This window comes from Myotis yumanensis, unplaced genomic scaffold (genome assembly GCF_028538775.1).
Source record: "Myotis yumanensis isolate MYYU_CA2020_CCGP unplaced genomic scaffold, mMyoYum1.0.hap1 SCAF_15, whole genome shotgun sequence".
Classification (NCBI taxonomy): Eukaryota; Metazoa; Chordata; class Mammalia; order Chiroptera; family Vespertilionidae; genus Myotis; species Myotis yumanensis.
This window is the reverse complement of record NW_027223766.1, coordinates 741,875-759,263: the sequence shown is the minus strand read 5'-3', so window position 1 is coordinate 759,263 and position 17,389 is coordinate 741,875. Positions and strand designations below refer to the sequence as shown.

Here is a 17,389-nt window from a genome sequence, read left to right as displayed (position 1 = left end):
GAGAAAGAAAGAGAGAGAAAGAGAAAGAGGAAGGTCCTCGGTTCAGTCCTGACTATGACTTTCTGGGGCATGGCATGGCACATCCGGTCGGTCGCCGCCAGTGGTGTGGTTTGTGGTTTCCAGCCAGAAACCCCACTGTGGTCCACTTCAGTCCACCTAATACCTTTCCTGGCTGGGGAGAGTTCCTTTGGATCACAAGGACAAACCCAAAGGAGGACAAAGTTCAGAATGCCTAATTTACGCCTGCCCATTTCTACACCACAAAGCCGTCCATAGTGTCCAACTGAGTTGACCTGCATTTTTCATGTCTGCGAAAGAAATTTCCATTTGAGGTACAGGTACTGCTTTGTGTTATTTATCATGGATGTGCCTCCATCCAAAGTGCTAGTATGGCGATCCACTGCCTTCCATTCACGCCCCTCTGTCTTCAGACTGCGCAAGCGCTTTCCCTGATTTGGCTCCACCCTGTGACAACAACCGACCAACCCGGCCCTCTGGCCAACCTCGCTTTGAGGCTTATAAAAGTGGTCACCAGGAAGGTGGTGCATGACAAGGACAGGTTGCATCGTCTTCACGTCATCACCAGGGTGGTGAGAACGCAGGGTTGTGTACTGGGGGGGGGGGGGGGGGGGGGCGGGCTTTGAAGTCTTCATATTCTCATTCTCTCTCTTTCTCTCTCCTCTCTCTCTCTCTCTCTCTCTCTCTCTCTCTCTCTCTCTCTCTCTCTCTTCCATCTAGCAGTCAAGAAGCACAGACACTCCCACGATGCAGATGAAGGACTGTCAGTTAGACATTGAAATTTCCTCCGCGAGCGAATATGGGGCGATTTAGGAATTTCCTTTCAGTGAACACGCCCCGCACTGTGCCGCCGCCGCAGCCAATGCCGCCAATGCCGCCAATGCCAACAATGCCGCCTAGAAACATCCCTAAAGGGTTGAAGTGTTGATAGGAATAGAAACAGGAAGGGTAAGCATTGCAACGTGTTTTCTGGGGTTTTGTTTGAGAGACCCATAAATGTATAACGCAGTGATAAGCCAGGCTGTACATATAAATAAATGAATGAATGAATGAATGAATGAATGAATCAATCAATCAATCAATAATAGTAAATGTGGATTCATGACAAGAATGTATCATTGTATGAGGGCTGTACGTGAAAGAAAGAAAGAAAGAAAGAAAAAAAGCCCTAACCGGTTTGGCTCAGTGGATAGAGTGTCAGCCTGTGGACTTAAAGGTCCCAGGTTCGATTCCGGTCAAGGGCGTGTACATTGGTTGCGGGCACATCCCCAGTGGGAGGTGTGCAGGAGGCAGCTGATCAATGTTTCTCTCTCATTGATGTTTCTAACTCTATCTCGCCTCCTCTCTGAAAAAAATTAATAAAATATATTTTTTTTAAAAAAAAGAAAGAAAAAAATTGAGTATTCTGTCAACATTTCTTTGCTCTTCGGCCCCGCCCCCGCCCACGCCCCCCGCCCCCTCTCCCGCTCCTGCTCCCTCTCCCAGTCAACCAGATCAAATAAAGAAAAAAATATGAAAAGTATCCTGCCAACATTTCTTTGCTTTTTGGCCTCGCCACCGCCCTGATCAACCCAAATCACTCTGATCTGCAATCACAGACTGAAGTCCAGGCCAGGCCATCTGGTCGACCCTCGCTCTCTCTGTGGATGGCAGGGTCCCCGCTGCCAGAGACGGGCTGTACATAAAATAAAATAAAATATAAAATGAAATAAATAAAATAAAATATAAACTAAAATACCATAAAATAAAATAAAATAATAAAATAAAATAATAAAATAAATAAAATTAAATAATAAAATATAAAATAAAGTCCCGCCTCCAATCACTCGAATAGCCAGCCAGAGACTAAGTCCGAGATGGGCCATCTGGTCGACCCCATCTCTCTGTGGATGGCAGACATCCCACCCAAGACCAAGACCCGACCGGGCCATCTGGTCAACCCGCCCTATCTGTGTGGGTGTGTGGGTGTGGCTGTGGGAGTTTGTGTGTGCCCGCAAGCATGTGCGTCTGTGCGTGTACATCCGCAGTCACGCACGGACACTCCTTGCTTTGAACAGTCCGTCGCCATCCATGAACACCCTTCAGCCCCTGCCTTCTCAAAGACAACGCCCCCTGCATGTCCTTCCCGCCTCGGGTCTAGCCAGAAATGGGGAAGTCCAGTCACCTGTCTGTGCTTTCCCCACAGGAGGTTGTAGGAGGGGGGCTTGCATTGATGCTTCTCGACCAGCAGAGGAGGGGACGGGCTCTTCGGCCCCTGCCCCAGTCCACCCAATTCTGTAATCCACAGCCAAAGATGAGATCCTAGCCTGTCCATCTGATCGACACTCCGCCCACACCCACCGCCCCAACCCACAACCCCTAACCCTCCTCCCAACCCACTCACTCTGTGGATGGATGGTCAGGCCACCGCCCAGAGACCAAGTCCAGGCCTGGCCACCTGGGCTTGCCAAAGCCTCAGAAATTGGAAAGGTGGGATCAACCTTTTTTTCTGAGGAGGGTATTTTATTGTTGTTGTTTTATCAGACAGAACGAGTTATTTTGTTTGTTTGTTCATTTGTTTGCTTGTTTTTCCCACACCTTTTCGGGTGATTCTGGCCAAGGCGAAAACAGCAAACGATAAAATGAATCCCGAAAATGACTCGGCACAAAACAGGTCTTTTTCAGAGTCATTTTATAAAATAAAAGTTAACGAAAATTCTTTCTAGGAGTTTTAAATCCTATTTCCAAACAGAAGAAACAACTCCATCATTGGCCCCAGGTCCCTGGCCATCCTCGCGCACACTGACTTGCTGGTGCTTTAGCTGGTGTCCATCATCGCATCGTCATCGTCCAGCAGGGCGTCCATCTCCTCGGCGTCCTTCTGGCCGTCCAAGTCCTCGGTGTCCTTCATCGTGCTGTCGGCGTCCAGCTGGGAGTCCAACTCCTCGGTGTGCCTCATGGAGCTGTAAGCGTGCTTCTGGGCGTCCAACTTTTTGGGTCCCTCATGGCATGGTAAGCGCCCAGGTGGGCGTTCATCCTTTTGGTGTCCCTCATCGAGTTGTAAGCGCCCTTTTGGGCGTCCAACTGCTGGGTGCCCCTCATCGCGCTGTAAGCGTCCTGCTTAGTGTCCAACTGCTTGGGGCCCCTCATCGCTTTGTAATTGTCCTTCTGGGCATCCAACTGCTGGTTGCCCCACATCGCGCTGTAAGCGTCCTGCTTGGCGTCCAACTTTTTGGTGCCCCTCAGCGAGTCATAAGCGTCCAGCTGGGCGTCCAACTCCTCCGCCGAGATGTGTCACTTTGAATGGTGGTCCGTGCGCCTGCCTGGACGCCGGTTGCCTCCGGAGGCGTGGCCCTGAGTTCCGCTGCCGCAGAAGCCACCAGATCCTGGGTTTTTAGTCACCCAGCCTCTGTTGACACTCGGTACTGGCCTGGGCTGCGTGTCTATCTGCGAGGTGAGGATCTGGGTGTGGAGGGGATGGCCATCCAAAGGGACGTCGTTGTACTGTTTCCTGGCTTCCAGGGCGTCTGCCTTGTGCTCAAAGTGCACGTGGGCTGTTCCCAGGCTGCGGCCAGAGCAGTCGTAATGGACAGCGGCCTTCTTCAGAGGCTTGAACTCTGCAAACAGATGCTGGATGTCCGTGTCGGACATTCTGAAGTCCAGGTTGGACAACAGCAGCTTCCCCCTGGTCATCAGGCCTTTGACCCTGCCAAAGGCCCTGCGGAAATGGTCGTGTTGCCACTCATCGGGAAGCTGTCTCGGCTTGCTGTAGGGCACCGGCCGTGGCCTGCCTCGGCCGAGGGCAGATCTGTTCCGGAACCGCCACCGCGGCCTCCCTGGGAGCCGGCCCGGCCTCGGTCCCAGTCTAGGGCCTTGCCTCTGCTCCAGCCCCCGCCGCGGCCGCGACCTCGGCCATGGCTATCCCGATGCCTCAAGTCCAGCCAAATGATGTCGTCCAGTGACATGTGGATTTTGTCGGCCATGGTGGGCCCCGAAGCCGCCTCGGATTGAGTCCGTGCGGAAGCACACAGGTCCTTAACTTTCCGCGAGGCGCCGGGGCTGTCCCAGATGTTGGGGTCCAGGCCCAAGGGTTCCCAAGGGTATGGACGAGTCGGTGAAGAAGAAATGACACCGACACAGCATTCAGTGGATCAGCAGCCCAGCCAGGCTCTAGCTAGGTGCTCTAGCGGCTTCTATGTCCCAGAACCGGGTCTTGGCGATACCTCTCTCCTGAAAGCTCCCTTGTAGAATGAGTACGACGACCACGACCATTAGCCTAGGGCTGAGAAGCTCTGCGAAGAAGGCCCTGTGTTCTTTTATAGTCCCAGAGCTGGTGGGAGGAGCCAAATCAGCTGCCTGCTTGACCAATCAGCCGCCCCCAGGACCTAAGTCACCCATTGGGCTTCAAGTTTAGGGGAGGAGGCTTGCATTGGCGCTCCGGGACCAGGAGAGGGCGCCACTGGCCCGCTGAAGCGACTCAGGGATTGGGGAGGGCCTGGGAGATGGAGCAGGTGCCCAAGAAGGCCACAGAGCTCCATCTCCAGGCCTTGCAGAGAGGCATCTTCATTTTCTGGGTTGAAGAGGGGACAATACCAATTTAGACAGGCTCTGGTGGGCCCAGGACAATCCACAAGGAATAAAGCCACAGTAAATCTCCTAGGCGTGCGTCACTCATCAGATATCTTGTTAGTGGACCTGGTACTCCCGTGTGTTTGTGGGGGGGAGGGGGAGGAGGACTAGGTGTGTGGGTGTGGGTGTGCGTTTGGGAGTGTGTGTGTGTGCGTGCCCGGGCACGCGGGCTACGTCTGTGAGTGTACATCTGCAGTCACGCACGGACACTTCTGGCTTTGAATGGTCCGTCGGCATCCATGAGCACCCTTCGGCCCCTGCCTTCTCAAAGACAGAGCCCCCTGCATGTCCTTCCCACCTCGGGTCTAACCAGAACTGGGGAAATCCAGTCACCTGGCTCTGCCTTCCCCAGAGGAGGCTGCAGGAGGGGGTCCTTGCATTGACGCTTCTCGACCAGCAGAGGGCGGGACGAGATCTTTGGCCCAGGCCAAGGCCCCAATCAACCCAATCTCTGTAATCCACAGCCAAAGACTATGTCTGGCTGGGGCCATCTTTCGGCCCTCCCCACCCTTCACCCCCCACCTTGATCACTCTCTGGATGGATGGATGGTCAGGCCCCCGCCCACAGACCAAGTCCCGGCCTGACCATCTGGGTTTGCCGAAGCCTGAGAAAGTTGAAAGGCCGGATCAAGAGTTTTTGATGGAGGTTTTTTTATTTTTATTTTTTTTAAGGAGTGTTTTTTTTCTTTTCAATCTGGCCTGACGTGGAAGGTGTCATTCCCGGCCCCCAAATCCAAGAATGTGGGGGGAGGAAGCTGACCTGAATCCAGTTCCTCAAGCTGGTTTGCCTCCTCTGTTGGTGTGTGGTGACCTCTTCACACTACAAAACTGTTCACTATTTACTAGGAGCAATGTCAGAGTCATCCTTCAGCACTCAAGCCATGTGTTCCTTATGGGTCTTAAATCGTCGCTTTTTGTGTAGTGGGCAGGCTTTTTCCTTCTCTGGATAGGGGCCACTTTCTTTGGTCTGGATTCCTGCATGGAAGAAATACCCTGTCGCTTCAGATATTCTTCTGAATATCTCCGCTGCCTTCTCCAGTTTTCTCCTCACCAACTGAATCCACAGTGACACTCCTCTACAGTTTCTGAAACTCTTTGTCCACAGAAAATTGACAGCTTTTATCATTGAAGAAAAGAATTTTCTTCTTTTCTGGACGATTTACAAAGAATCGTACTCTAAAGCCTTGACATCATTCTGGGAATTGGGCAGTTCTTCCTCTGTGTTTTCTAGAAGAATTCCTCCTAAGCCTCGCTGGTCATGCTTATCTACGAGCAGAAGCAGAGCCTTCTTATCTTCTACTCAATGGAATACTACCTTGCCGCAAAAAATAAAAAGAAGAAGAAAAAGAAGGAATTCTTGCCATTTGCAACAGCGTGAGTGGAGCTGGAGAGCATTATGCGAAGTGAAATTAGCCAGTCAGAGAAAAATGAATACCACGTGATCTCACTCATTTGTGAAATATAGAGAACAACATGGACTGATGAACACGGACAGGTCCATAGACATCTGTACCATCACTCTGTGCTGGGGCCTCTGCAGCATGGCCACCACCAGGCAGTTCAGGGCTATCCCGGTATCCTTATATTTCTTTCTACCTATCTATCTATCTATCTATCCCAAATCATGTTCATGTTCAATTTGTAACAAGGAAATTGGGGGTCCGCACAACATGAGGAGCTGTACTAAAGGGTAGCAGCATTAGGATGGTTGAGACCGCTCTTCTAAGGTTTATTTCTACCTCAATTTCTGGCCCCTACCCAGCCTGGCCCTGGTTTGGGCTTGGGCAGGAGGCAAACTACTGATGTGTTTCTCTCACATGTAAAATGTCTCTTTCCCCCCCTCTCCCCCACTCTCTCTAAACATCAAGGGGAATATATCCTCGGGTGAGGATTAAAAAAAAATGGAACAAAGGTGGGTCATGAGGTCAGAAGTCCAGTCTTCAAAGTGCATGCAAGTTGCTCCTCATGGGGGGTCTGGGCTGAATGTTTGAGAGCATCTCCAGGAAGGCCTGCGGGGATGGTGCCTCCACATGCTGGAAGGTGTTCTGGACTCTGCCTAACAGGATGAAGTATTTCATCTCCAGCCAGATGAACCCGTAGTGGTTCTCATCGAACAGGATGAAGACTCCAGGGCAGCACCTGGGGTAGTTGGAGCCATGTAAGGTATCAACGTGCACGCCATAGAAACACATCCTGCATGTTCTGGGGTAGTTCTGGTCTCCTGTGCGCAAACATACAGGTAGTACAAATGGAACAGGCTGCTCCTCCGAAGGTGCAGCCCAGTACTCCCTGATGCTGGGCTGCACAGGGCTCTGCCAAACATGGCCCTCGCTTTCCTCAGTTCTGTTTCCCTGCTGCTGCTGCTGCTGCTGCTGCTGCTGCTGCTCGCAGATCACCTGCTCCTCAATCTCCTGGACCACGCGGGAGAGCTCGTTGAAGTGCGGAAGTTCTTGCCTTCTGGCAGATAAATGCGGCGCATGAGGTGGACCTCTAAGGTCCAGCTTAAGTCTCCCGTGATCTTCGTGACCCTGGCATACTTCCCATGGAAGCTGAGCATGGCAATCATTAGGCCAAAGCCATTGGATTTTCCTTGGAAGAGTCCTGGCCTGATGAGGTCGCCTGAGTGTCTCGGCGGGAGGTAGAGGCGACGGTAGGTCAGGCGGTCATACAGCTGCCTGTCCTCCTGCGACATCTCCAGCCCCCGTCCTCCCCTAAGCCGAGTTGGTGAATCCTGTCGGGGGTCTCTCTGGATCCACCGGTTGCTGAACCTGTCCTTCTGAATCTGCATGTGGCGGCTGTGGGAAAAGCTGTACAAGTCGTCCATGTACTCCACTGTGGCTGATTTCCTCTGCATCAGGTGAATTCGAATCGAAGGCTCCAATTGCATTGGGCCAGCCACATGGGTGTTAAGGCGAGGCCAGTACATCCAACCAGTAATGCATAAGCCATCATCCACCACTACACTCAGCAGTCTTCTATAGCCATAATCTAGCTGCCACAAACCCAAAAGGTTTCTGTATGGGAACATATTGGTGTAGACTTCTCTATAAGACATACCACCGATCGTCTCCGGTTTCTGCAAGTTTCCAGGAACGCCAAACTCCTGGTGACAGCGCTGTCTCCAGATACTGTGGGTGTGCAGGATGTCCCGGAATTTGGTGCAGGCCTTGGCCAAGCTGGCCAGGTCGGTGCCTGGGAGCGAGGCGAAGATGTCCACCAGCATCTCCACAGGCATGTCCTGCAGCGAACAGTGCGGGGGCAGCATGGGGCTCGTGAGACCTCCACTCCCCGCACAGCCCTGCGATGCTGCATCCGCCTCCAGGTGCTTTTCTGCCAGGGCCGGCTTGCCCTCTGGCACTGCCTTCTCAGCTGGACCCTGGCACTCCTGAAGACACTGCTTGCCTTCTGCTGCTGCCATCTCAGCTGGGCGCTGGCGCCTGTGAGGGCACCACTTGCCTTCTGCCCCTGCTGCCTCCGCTGGGCTCTAGCGTTTCTGTGGGCACCGCTTGCCTTCCGCCGCAGCTGCTGTCTCAGCTGGGCCCTGGCACTCCTGAGGACACAGACATCCCAGAGAAGAGCCCAAGCCACAGAGGCAAGCGCACTCCTCCATGCCTCCACGTGTAACAGACACCACAGTCCACCTATATCGTATTGAAAAAAGTCTCGGTCACCCTTCCCACTGTGGAGTCTGATGTCTCACCAACGAAGCCCTGGGTTGCAGTGCGGGAGACTTATATACACCAAGGCGGGAGGTCTGACCCAATCAGAAGCCATGCTAGAGCCGCCCGCCCATTGCGATGGTGTGATTGGTGGATTCTCGGGGGGCAGTCGCTTTCCGTGGCTCCGCCCCCGCCTGCCAGCACCAAAGAATCTTCTCCAGGCGCTCACTGGAAGGAGCAAAACTGCTCTCAAGTCGCTTTTCTCTCCTTCCCTGTCGCCCGTCCCAGGGTCAAAGAGTCGGGGGTGAGGGGTCAGGGTGGCGCCAGGCAGGGGAGGGGAGCTGAGGGATGTGGAGGACTGTCCCAGTGCGCCCTGGCAAGTCCCGCAGTCCGGCCCACAGGGTTTTGCCAGGCGCCCCCTGCAGAGCGAAGCGAGCGCACGGGATCGGCAGCGAGGTCGGCCACCCATCCCACCTGTCTGGAAACACGGTCCAAAGAGTCTAACAAGTGCGCGAGTCTGGGGCTCTCACGAAAGCTTCAGTGGCACAATGAACGTGAAGGCCCGACAGGGCCAAGGTGGGATCCGAGGCCTCTCCAGTCCGCCGAGGGGGCACCACCCGCCCTTCATGCCCGCCTTGCCGGGGAGGTGGAGCATGAGCGTTCGTGTTAGAACCCGAAAGATGGTAAATGATACCTGGGCAGGGCGAAGCCACAGGAAACTCTGGTGGAGGTCCGTACGGGTCCTGATGTGCAAATCCTTCATCTAACCTGCGTATAGGGGTGAAACAATACTCGAACCAACTAGTAGCTGGCTCCCTACGAATTTTCCCTCAGGATAGCTGACGCTCTTTTATTTTACTTTATTTACTCTTTATTTACTCTTTATTTACTCCATTTACTCTATTTACTCTATTCTATTCTATTCTATTCTATTCTATTCTATTTTACTATGGCATCTGGACTTAGCAGAGCCAAAGAACGATGTCGCACCAAGATTTTTTCGTGAGAGCCTTCATATGCCTGAATGAAATTACCTGAACAGGGTCGCCTCATGCAGAGGCTTCTAGCACCTGAGGCAGAAGAGCTTGGCTGTGTCTTTAGCAGATCGTGTTGAAGAAAACATAGACGGAGGGAGCTGCCATGTTTCCAAGCAGCCATTGGGGAAAGGGCTGTGTGAACCTGAATGTATGTGTTCAAAACTGCATAAGGAAAATTCACACACCAACACTTTGCTTCTTTCGCAACAGATTATATTGTTCAAAGATGGGCAAGCATTGCTGAACTGAACGATGAATTTCTTACAAAATTCTTACTACGTTCAAAGTTGCCAGATAACCCTAGCTTGCCACAATGGATGTCACAGTTCTATAAACAACTTTCATTCCCACAGACATTTCATTACTTTCTCAGCTGTGTGTTCTAGGGCTCTTTACAAGTGTTCACACAGGCAGATGCAAACACACACACACACACACACACACACACACACTCCCCCAGCAAACATGCCCTCATATTTTCTAATATAAAAACAACTAAGTAGGTGTGTTTCCATTTGGTATTGCTGTATCCTTGGTGTGGGATATTTTAGGTTGAGTAAGAAGTAAGTGATCAGCGAATGCCTCGCCTTTCAGACACAGTGGTTTGTACTCTGGGAATGGTCACGTACATGACCAGTGTTGTTTGATGAATGAAAGATTTCACCTGATTTTACCCTGCATCATTTCACTCGAGTGAATAATGTGTAAACAGTGTTGGTCTTTCACGATTCCCTCTCCTTTGTTGAGCTCGGTCATGTTTTCTCAGGGAAGGACCATGACTGGAGGATTTTCCACATAGCTGACATGCCTAGGGCTCTTCTCCCCTGTAGGGACTCTGGTGTCTGAGAGATTCGCATGTTGACCGAATGCATTCCCACACTTACCCGCATTCACATGGGCTGTCTCTGGTGTTTGTTATGTGGGAACGTGTCGTCAGCTCAGACTTTTGACGGAAAGCCTTTCCACACATGGAACATACATGTGGTATATTCACCGTGTGCATTCTCCGGTGCTGGTTCAGGCCAGAGCTTTGAATAGTGATCATAGCATTGCTTGCCCGGATGGACTCAATTGTGCTTTTCTGTGGTAAGATCTTTGATTGAGAGCTATGTCACATAGGGGCCATTCATGTGGTTACTCTCCTGTGTGGATGGCCTCACGCTGTCTAAAGAAAGAACTCTGACTGAAAGCTTTCCCACACTCACTGCACTCATAAGGATTCTCTTTGTTGTGCATTTCATTGTGGTTTCTAAGCCCAGATCGTTGCAGAAAGCCTTTCCCTCGTAGGTGACATTCACATGGTTTCTCTCTAGGGTGCGTCATGTCCGGCCCTCTGAGGTTGAAAGCATTCCTGAAGGGAATTCCAAGGTCACACTGTGGTGTGCATGTCATTATGTCTACTAAGGCACTCCTCTAGTCCAGGTGACTTTCCGCACTGTTGGCTGACATCTGGTGTCTCTCTTACATGAAGTGAGGAATGTGGAGACACGGCTGATCTATGAGTAAATTCATCACTCCTGTCAGCCCTTGGCACACTTCCTCTAGAAGCTGCGGAGATCTCTCATTCTCACAGCCTGGTGAGGGCAGGGGTAGGGTCCTGGACATGTTCTGAAGTCGTCCAGGTCAAGGAGGGCTCCTCGGATGGGAGTGGGGTGGGCAGGGACTGAGGGATTCTGAGAGGGGCACTGAGGCTGCCGAAGGACCACAAGGGAGGGGCACCTTTGGAGGGTGAATCCCTAAGGGTTTTTAGTGCCCCTTAGGGTGGGGATGACCTTGACTGTGAGAGGGGGGATTAGGCATGGACCTAGAGGTTGAGCCCAAACTACAGTCATTTCAAGGAACATAAGACTCCACTCTCCTGTCAGGGACCTGAGATTTGTGGCACAACCATGATGCCAAACATGATCTCACATGTGAACCTGAATGTATGTATGGAAATGAAACCCAATAACAAGCACGAAATATTGTGCAGAATTTTATTAGTATGGGATAAAAAGTATATGCAGCAGAATTTAATAAATCATTTCATACAGCATAATACATAAAATAAAATGAAATAAAATAAAATAATTAAAATTCCCCCGACCCACCAACAAGACGTGATGCGTCGCCCGGGTGTTCAATGATGCCGCGAGAAAGGGGTGAATCCTCCGAGTCCAGGGAATGCGATGGCAAAAGCACCAGGAAGCCGAGAGTCGCGGATGTGCACACTCCGAAAGTTCGCCCAGTCCTGCGGGCGCCAGAGCACGCTGCCAGGAGGAGCGTGGAGGCTGGGCTGGGTCCTTGGGCTGGTTGTGGGCAGCAGCTCTCCAGTGGGTCCTGATCCAGCAGCGGCTAGTGCGCTCCCATCGCTGGGAACCCGCAGCGAGGTCATGTGCGCCCTAATGGGCTCAGCCTGGCCCGCCCACGCAGCAGCCCAGGCCCACAGCCACACGCATGCGCAGTGGCCACCAAAGGGTGTTGGCGGGAGGTGAGCGGGGTGCAGAGCCCAGGCCAGCTCCCCAGGGTGGATGCTTTGAGGTTCCCTGACTCTGCAGGCGAGCAACTGGCGGAGGAGACGCACTGACCTACGCTCCTCGCACCCGCGTGGCCGCACACCCTGGTCCCCTCTGGTCCCGCGGCATCTGCAGGACTTGGCGGAGACACACTCCCTGGGAGATCCAGGAACTGGAAGAAGTCCACGTCACTGTCACCCACAAAGTTGTACCAGGGTCTGGGGGAGGAGAAGGGCTCCTCCAAGAAGCAATAGGCTGAGAGCAGGTCTGTGAAATCAGGGACTGAAGAGAAATTCCCGGGGTTGTCGGAGCCCTGAGGCGAGTGTGTGGCCTCGGATGGAGCTCGAGTTGGACTTGGACTTGGAGCTGGAGTTGGAGCTGGATCTAGAGCTGGAGTTGGAGCTGGTGCTGAAGAAGAAGTTGGATCTAGATCTGGAGCTGCATCTGGAGTTGGAGTTGGATCTGTATCTGGGGCTGGAGCTGGAGCTGGAGCTGGAGCTGGAAGCTGGAGCTGGAGCTGGAGCAGGTGGAGCAGTGACCGTGCCCTGGACGCCTTGCACAGGGTCGGAGCAGGCCTGGCTGTAGCTGGAGGCCCTGGGATCTGCTACTGGGAAGACTTGCAAGGGACTGTGCGGAGGGAGGCTGCAGAAACCAAGGTCCCCGTGGTGTACGGGGGTGGCAGGGAGAACAGGGCTGGTGGGGAGCACAGGGCCAGAGAGGAGCACAAAGCCGGCCCGGCTCACAGGACCAGCCAGGAACACAGGGCCAGCGGGGAGCCCAAGGCCTGCCAGGAGCACTGAGCCGGCTGGGAACACAGGACCAGCGGGGAACACTGGCTCCTCAGGGCGCACAGGAATGGCGGGCAGCACAGGGCTGGCAGGGAACAAAGGGCCCTCCTGGGACGCAGGGCCTGCAGGCGAGCGCACGGGCGCAGGCTGAGGGGTGCAGACTGCCTGTTGCTGGGGCACAGCCTGGGTTCCCTGGCCTTGCTGATTGCGCAGTCGCTGCAACCTTTGCTCTTTGGCCCTGCGGTTCTTGAGCCACACCCTCACTTGGGCCTCAGGCAGGTTCAACCTGGCCGCCAGGGTCTCGTGTTCCTCATAGGTCCCGTAGGGTTTCCCCTCAAAGAATTCCTCCAGGACCCGCAGCTGTTGTGCGCTGAACACCATGCGGGGCCGCCGCTGGCGCCACAGCGGCGTCCTCTTCCTCGGGGGGCTTGGGGACAACCGGGAGCCGGTGGGAAACCTGGGATCTTGCATCTTTGATGCTCCTGGGCCCTCTGTGCTTGAAGCTCTGGCAAACAGCCCTGCGAGTGCTGCCTTAAATACCTGGGAGGCACTCGCCACCCAGTGGTCCCAACCAATGGGGCTCGAGGCAGCTCTGCCCTCAGGCCCGGCCCCTTGTGCAGGTGTGTGCATGCGTGCGTGCGTGCGTGCGTGCGTGCATGCCTGTTTTTTCGAGCGCAGGTGCTTAGGGACCAGGTAGGGTGGGGTGGGCTGGGGGTGGGGTGGGCAGGGCCATCAGGGAGGCGCAATCATTGATTAGTCCTTTGAGCAAGCAGCTGCCCGCACCACGTGCTGGTCCTAGGGCCTGGCAGACGTAGGTGGTCAGACAGCCTTGGCCCTGCCCTCAAGAGGACTCGGTAGTGTGCTGTTCCCGAGGGGGCTTTTATTAGAATCCATGTCAGAGACGATGACCTGCGTGATGGAATGCCAAAGGAAAACACACTGTGAGATCTCCTTGCAGGATTCCGCTCGCCGTCTGAACTGCCTCTTCCCGTGTCAGGGTGGCTTCTCCCCTAACTGGACATGATTTCTGCTTCCTGGGAGCAGGGTGGTCTCCACGGCAGTTAATGACCCTGACGTCCAAAAGGGATAACCCAACCGATTCCTTGGTTTGTAAATTGGGACTGGAGGCCCCCTGCTCCATGATGTCTAAAAGTAAAACAGGGTGTGTTACGAACCAAAAACAAAAAAAGTGTCTAGAACTTTGCCTCCTGGCCCCACTTAGCAGAGACATAGAAAGATGTGCCACCAAGATTTTTCCGTGAGAGCCCTTGATATGCCCGAAAGAACTTGCCTGAGCAGGGTCGTGTCATGCAGAGGCATCTAGCACCTGAGGCACAAAATTTTGGCTGTGTCTTTAGCAGATCATGTGGAAGAAATCATAGACGGAGGGAGCTGCCATGTTTCCAAGCAGCCATTGGAGAAAGGGCTGTGTGAACCTGAATGTATGTGTTCAAAACTGCATAAGGAAAACTAACACACCAACACTTTGCTTCTTTCACAACACATTTTATTGTTCAAATATGGTCAAGCATTGCTGTCCTAAATTATGAATTTCTTACAAAATTCTTACTACGTTCAAAGTTGCCCGATCACCGTAGCTTCCCGCAATGGATGTCACAGTTCTATAAACAACTTTCATTCCCACAGACATTTCATTACTTGCTGAGCTGTGTGTTTAAGGGCTCTTTACAAGTGTTCACACAGGCAGATGCACACCCACACCCCCCCCCCCCACACACACACACAAACCACACATGCCCTCATATTTTTCTAATATAAAAACAACTAAGTATGTGTGTTTCCATTTGGGATTGCTGTATCCTTGGTGTGGGATATTATACGTTAAGAAATAAGTGATCAGCGAATGCCTCGCCTTTCAGACACAGTGGTTTGTACACTGTGAATGGTCACGTACAAGACCAGTGTTGTTTGATGAATAAAAGGTTTCACCTGATTTTACCCTGCATCATTTCACTCGAGTGAATAATGTGTAAAGCAGTGTTGGTCTTTCATGATTCCCTCTCCTTTGTTGAGTTCCATCATGTTTTCTAAGGGAAGGACCATGACTGGAGGATTTTCCACATAGCTGACATGCCTAGGGCTCCTCTCCCGTGTAGGAATTCTGGTGTCTGATGAGATTCGCATTTTGACTGAAGGCTTTCCCACACTGACCGCATTCACATGGATTCTCCCTGGTGTGTGTTATGTGGGAACGTGTCCGTCAGCTCAGACTTTTGGCGGAAAGCCTTCCGACACATGGGACATACATGTGGTTTCTTCCCCGTATGCATTCTTCAGTGCTGGTTCAGGCCAGAGCTTTGACTAGTGACATTCATAGCATTGCTTGCCCGGATGGACTCAATCCTGCTTTTCTGTGGTAAGATCTTTGATTGAGAGGTCTGTCACATAAGGGACATTCATGTGGTTACTCTCCAGTGTGGATGGCCTCATGCTGTCTAAGGAAAGAACTCTGACTGAAAGCTTTCCCACACTCACCGCACTCATAAGGCTTCTCTCCGTTGTGCTTTGCATTGTGGTTTCTAAGCCCAGATCATTGCAGAAAGCCTTTCCCACGTAGAAGACATTCACAAGGTTTCTCTCTAGGGTGTGTCATGTTCTGGCCTCTGACGTTGAAAACATTCCTGAAGGTTATCCCAAGGTTACGCTGTGGTGTGCATGTCATTGTGTCTACTAAGGCATTCCTCTAGTCCAGGTGACTTTCCGCACTGTTGGCTGACATCTGGTTTCTTTCTTACGAGAACTGAGGAATGTGGAGACATGGCTGATCTATGAGTAAATTCATCACTCCTATCAGCCCTTGGCACCCTTCTTCTAGAAGCTGTGGAGAGGTCGAATTTTCAAGGCACGGTGGGGGCAGAGGTAGGATTCTGGACATGTTCTGAAGTCGTCCAGGTCAGGCAGAGCTCCTCGGATGGGGTTGGGGTGGGCATTGACTGAGGGATTCTGAGAGGGTCACTGAGGCTTCCGAAGGACCACAAGGGAGGGGCACCTTTGGAAGGTGAATTCCTAAGGGCTTTTAGTGCCCCTTATGGTGGGGATGACCTCGCCTGTGAGAGAGGGATTAAGCAGGGACCTACAGGTGGAGCCCAATCTACAGTCATTTCAAGGAACATCAGACTCCACTCTCCTCTCAGGGACATGAGCTTTGTGGCACAACCATGATGCCAAACATGATCTGACATGATCAGAAATGACACCCAATCACAAGCATGACATATTGTGCAGAATTTTATTAGTATGGTATAAAAAGTATATGCAGCAGAATTTAATAAATCATTTCATACAGCATAATACATAAAATAAAATAAGTAAAATAACCCATCCACCCCCCCTCCAACAAAACGTGATGTGTCTTCCCGGTGTTCAATGATGCCCCGAGAAGGGGGTGAATCCTCCGAGTCCAGGGAATGCGATGGCAAAAGCACCAGGAAGCCGCAAGTCGCAGATGTGCACTTTCCGAAAGTTCGCCCAGTCCTGCGGGTGCCAGAGCACGCTGCCAGGAGGAGCGTGGAGGCTGGGCTGGGTCCTTGGGCTGGTTGTGGGCAGCAGCTCTCCAGTGGGTCCTGATCCAGCAGCGGCCACTGCGCTCCCATGGCTGGGAACCCGCAGCGAGGTCACGTGCGTCCTTAGGGCTATGCCTGGACCAGGGATGCAGCAGCCCAGGCCCTCAGCCACACGCATGCGCAGTGGTCACCGAAGGGTGCTGCCGGGAGCGGGGCGGGGTGCAGAGCCCCGGCCACCTCCTCAGGGTGGATGCTTAGAGGTTCGCTGACTGCAGGCGAGCAACTGGCGGTGGAAACACACTGACAGGGGCTCCTTGCACCAGCATGGGCCCACACCCAGGTCCCCTCTGGTCCCGCGGCATCTGCAGGACTTGGCGGAGACACACTCCCTGGCAGATCCAGTGACTGGAAGAAGTCCACGTCACTGTCACCCACAAAGTCGTATCAGGGCCTGGGGGAGGAGAAGGGCTCCTCCAAGAAGCAATAGGCTGAGAGCAGGTCTGTGAAATCAGGGACTGAAGAGAAATTCCCGGCGTTGTCGGGGCCCTTAGGCGAGAATGTGGCCTCGGATGGAGCTCGAATTGGACTTGGAGTTGGACTTGAGCTGGAGTTGGAGCTGGTGTTGGAGCTGGAGCTGAAGAAGAAGTTGGATCTAGATCTGGAGCTGCATCTGGAGTTGGAGCTGGATCTGGATCTGGGGCTGCAGCTGGAGCTGGAGCTAGAGCTGGAGCTGGAGCTGGAGCAGGTGGAGCGTTGACCATGCCCTGGACGCCTTGTACAGGGTCGGAGCAGGCCTGGCTGTAGCTGGAGGCCCTGGGATCTGCTACTGGGAAGATTTGCAAGGGGGGAAGGGAGCACAGGGCTGGTGGGGAGCACAGGGCCAGCGAGGAGCACAATGCCAGCCTGGAGCACAGGACCTGCCGGTAGCACAGGACCAGCTGGGAAAACAGGGCCAGCGGGGAACCCAGGGCGTTCAGGGTGCACAGAGCCTGCTGGGAACTCAGGACCCGCCAGTAGCACAGGACCGCCCGGGAACACAGGGCCACTGGGAAGCCCAAGGCCTCCGGGGAGCACTGGCTCCTCAGGGCGCACAGGAATGGCGGGCAGCACAGGCCTGTCAGGGAGCAAAGGGCCCTCCTGGGACGCAGGGCCTGCAGGAGAGGGCACAGGTGAGGGCTGAGAGGCACAGACTGCCAGTTGCTGGGGCGCAGGCTGGGCTCCCGGGCCTTGCTGATTGCGCAGTCGCTGCAACCTTTGCTC

At 53.3% G+C, this 17,389-nt stretch overlaps 1 protein-coding gene and 1 pseudogene across 1 annotated transcript; both read right to left on the bottom strand.

The window, feature by feature from the left end:
* Positions 1 to 3,291: 3,291 nt before the first annotated feature.
* On the bottom strand, positions 3,292 to 3,980 carry LOC138993453 (THO complex subunit 4 pseudogene; annotated as a pseudogene).
* A 494-nt stretch (positions 3,981 to 4,474) lies between these two features.
* LOC138993452 (F-box only protein 31-like) lies at positions 4,475 to 8,044 on the bottom strand. The gene is made up of 3 exons (XM_070392706.1): positions 7,164 to 8,044; positions 6,864 to 7,080; positions 4,475 to 4,567 (listed from the first exon to the last, which is right to left on the bottom strand). The coding sequence occupies exons 1-3, from the start codon at positions 8,042 to 8,044 to the stop codon at positions 4,475 to 4,477; spliced, it is 1,191 nt and encodes a 396-aa protein (XP_070248807.1).
* Between the last annotated feature and the right edge of the window lie 9,345 nt (positions 8,045 to 17,389).

Bases quoted from the DNA above. Each gene is read 5' to 3' on its own strand.
- LOC138993452 (XM_070392706.1), bottom strand. From the start codon at position 8,044: ATGGCAGCAGCAGAAGGCAAGCAGTGTCTTCAGGAGTGCCAGGGTCCA. The intron at 7,081-7,163 runs GTATGCCAGGGT...ATCTGCCAGAAG, and splicing joins ATGCTCAGCTTCCATGGGAA to GCAAGAACTTCCGCACTTCA. The intron at 4,568-6,863 runs GTATGTTTGCGC...TCTTCAACCCAG, and splicing joins CTGTTCCATTTGTACTACCT to AAAATGAAGATGCCTCTCTG.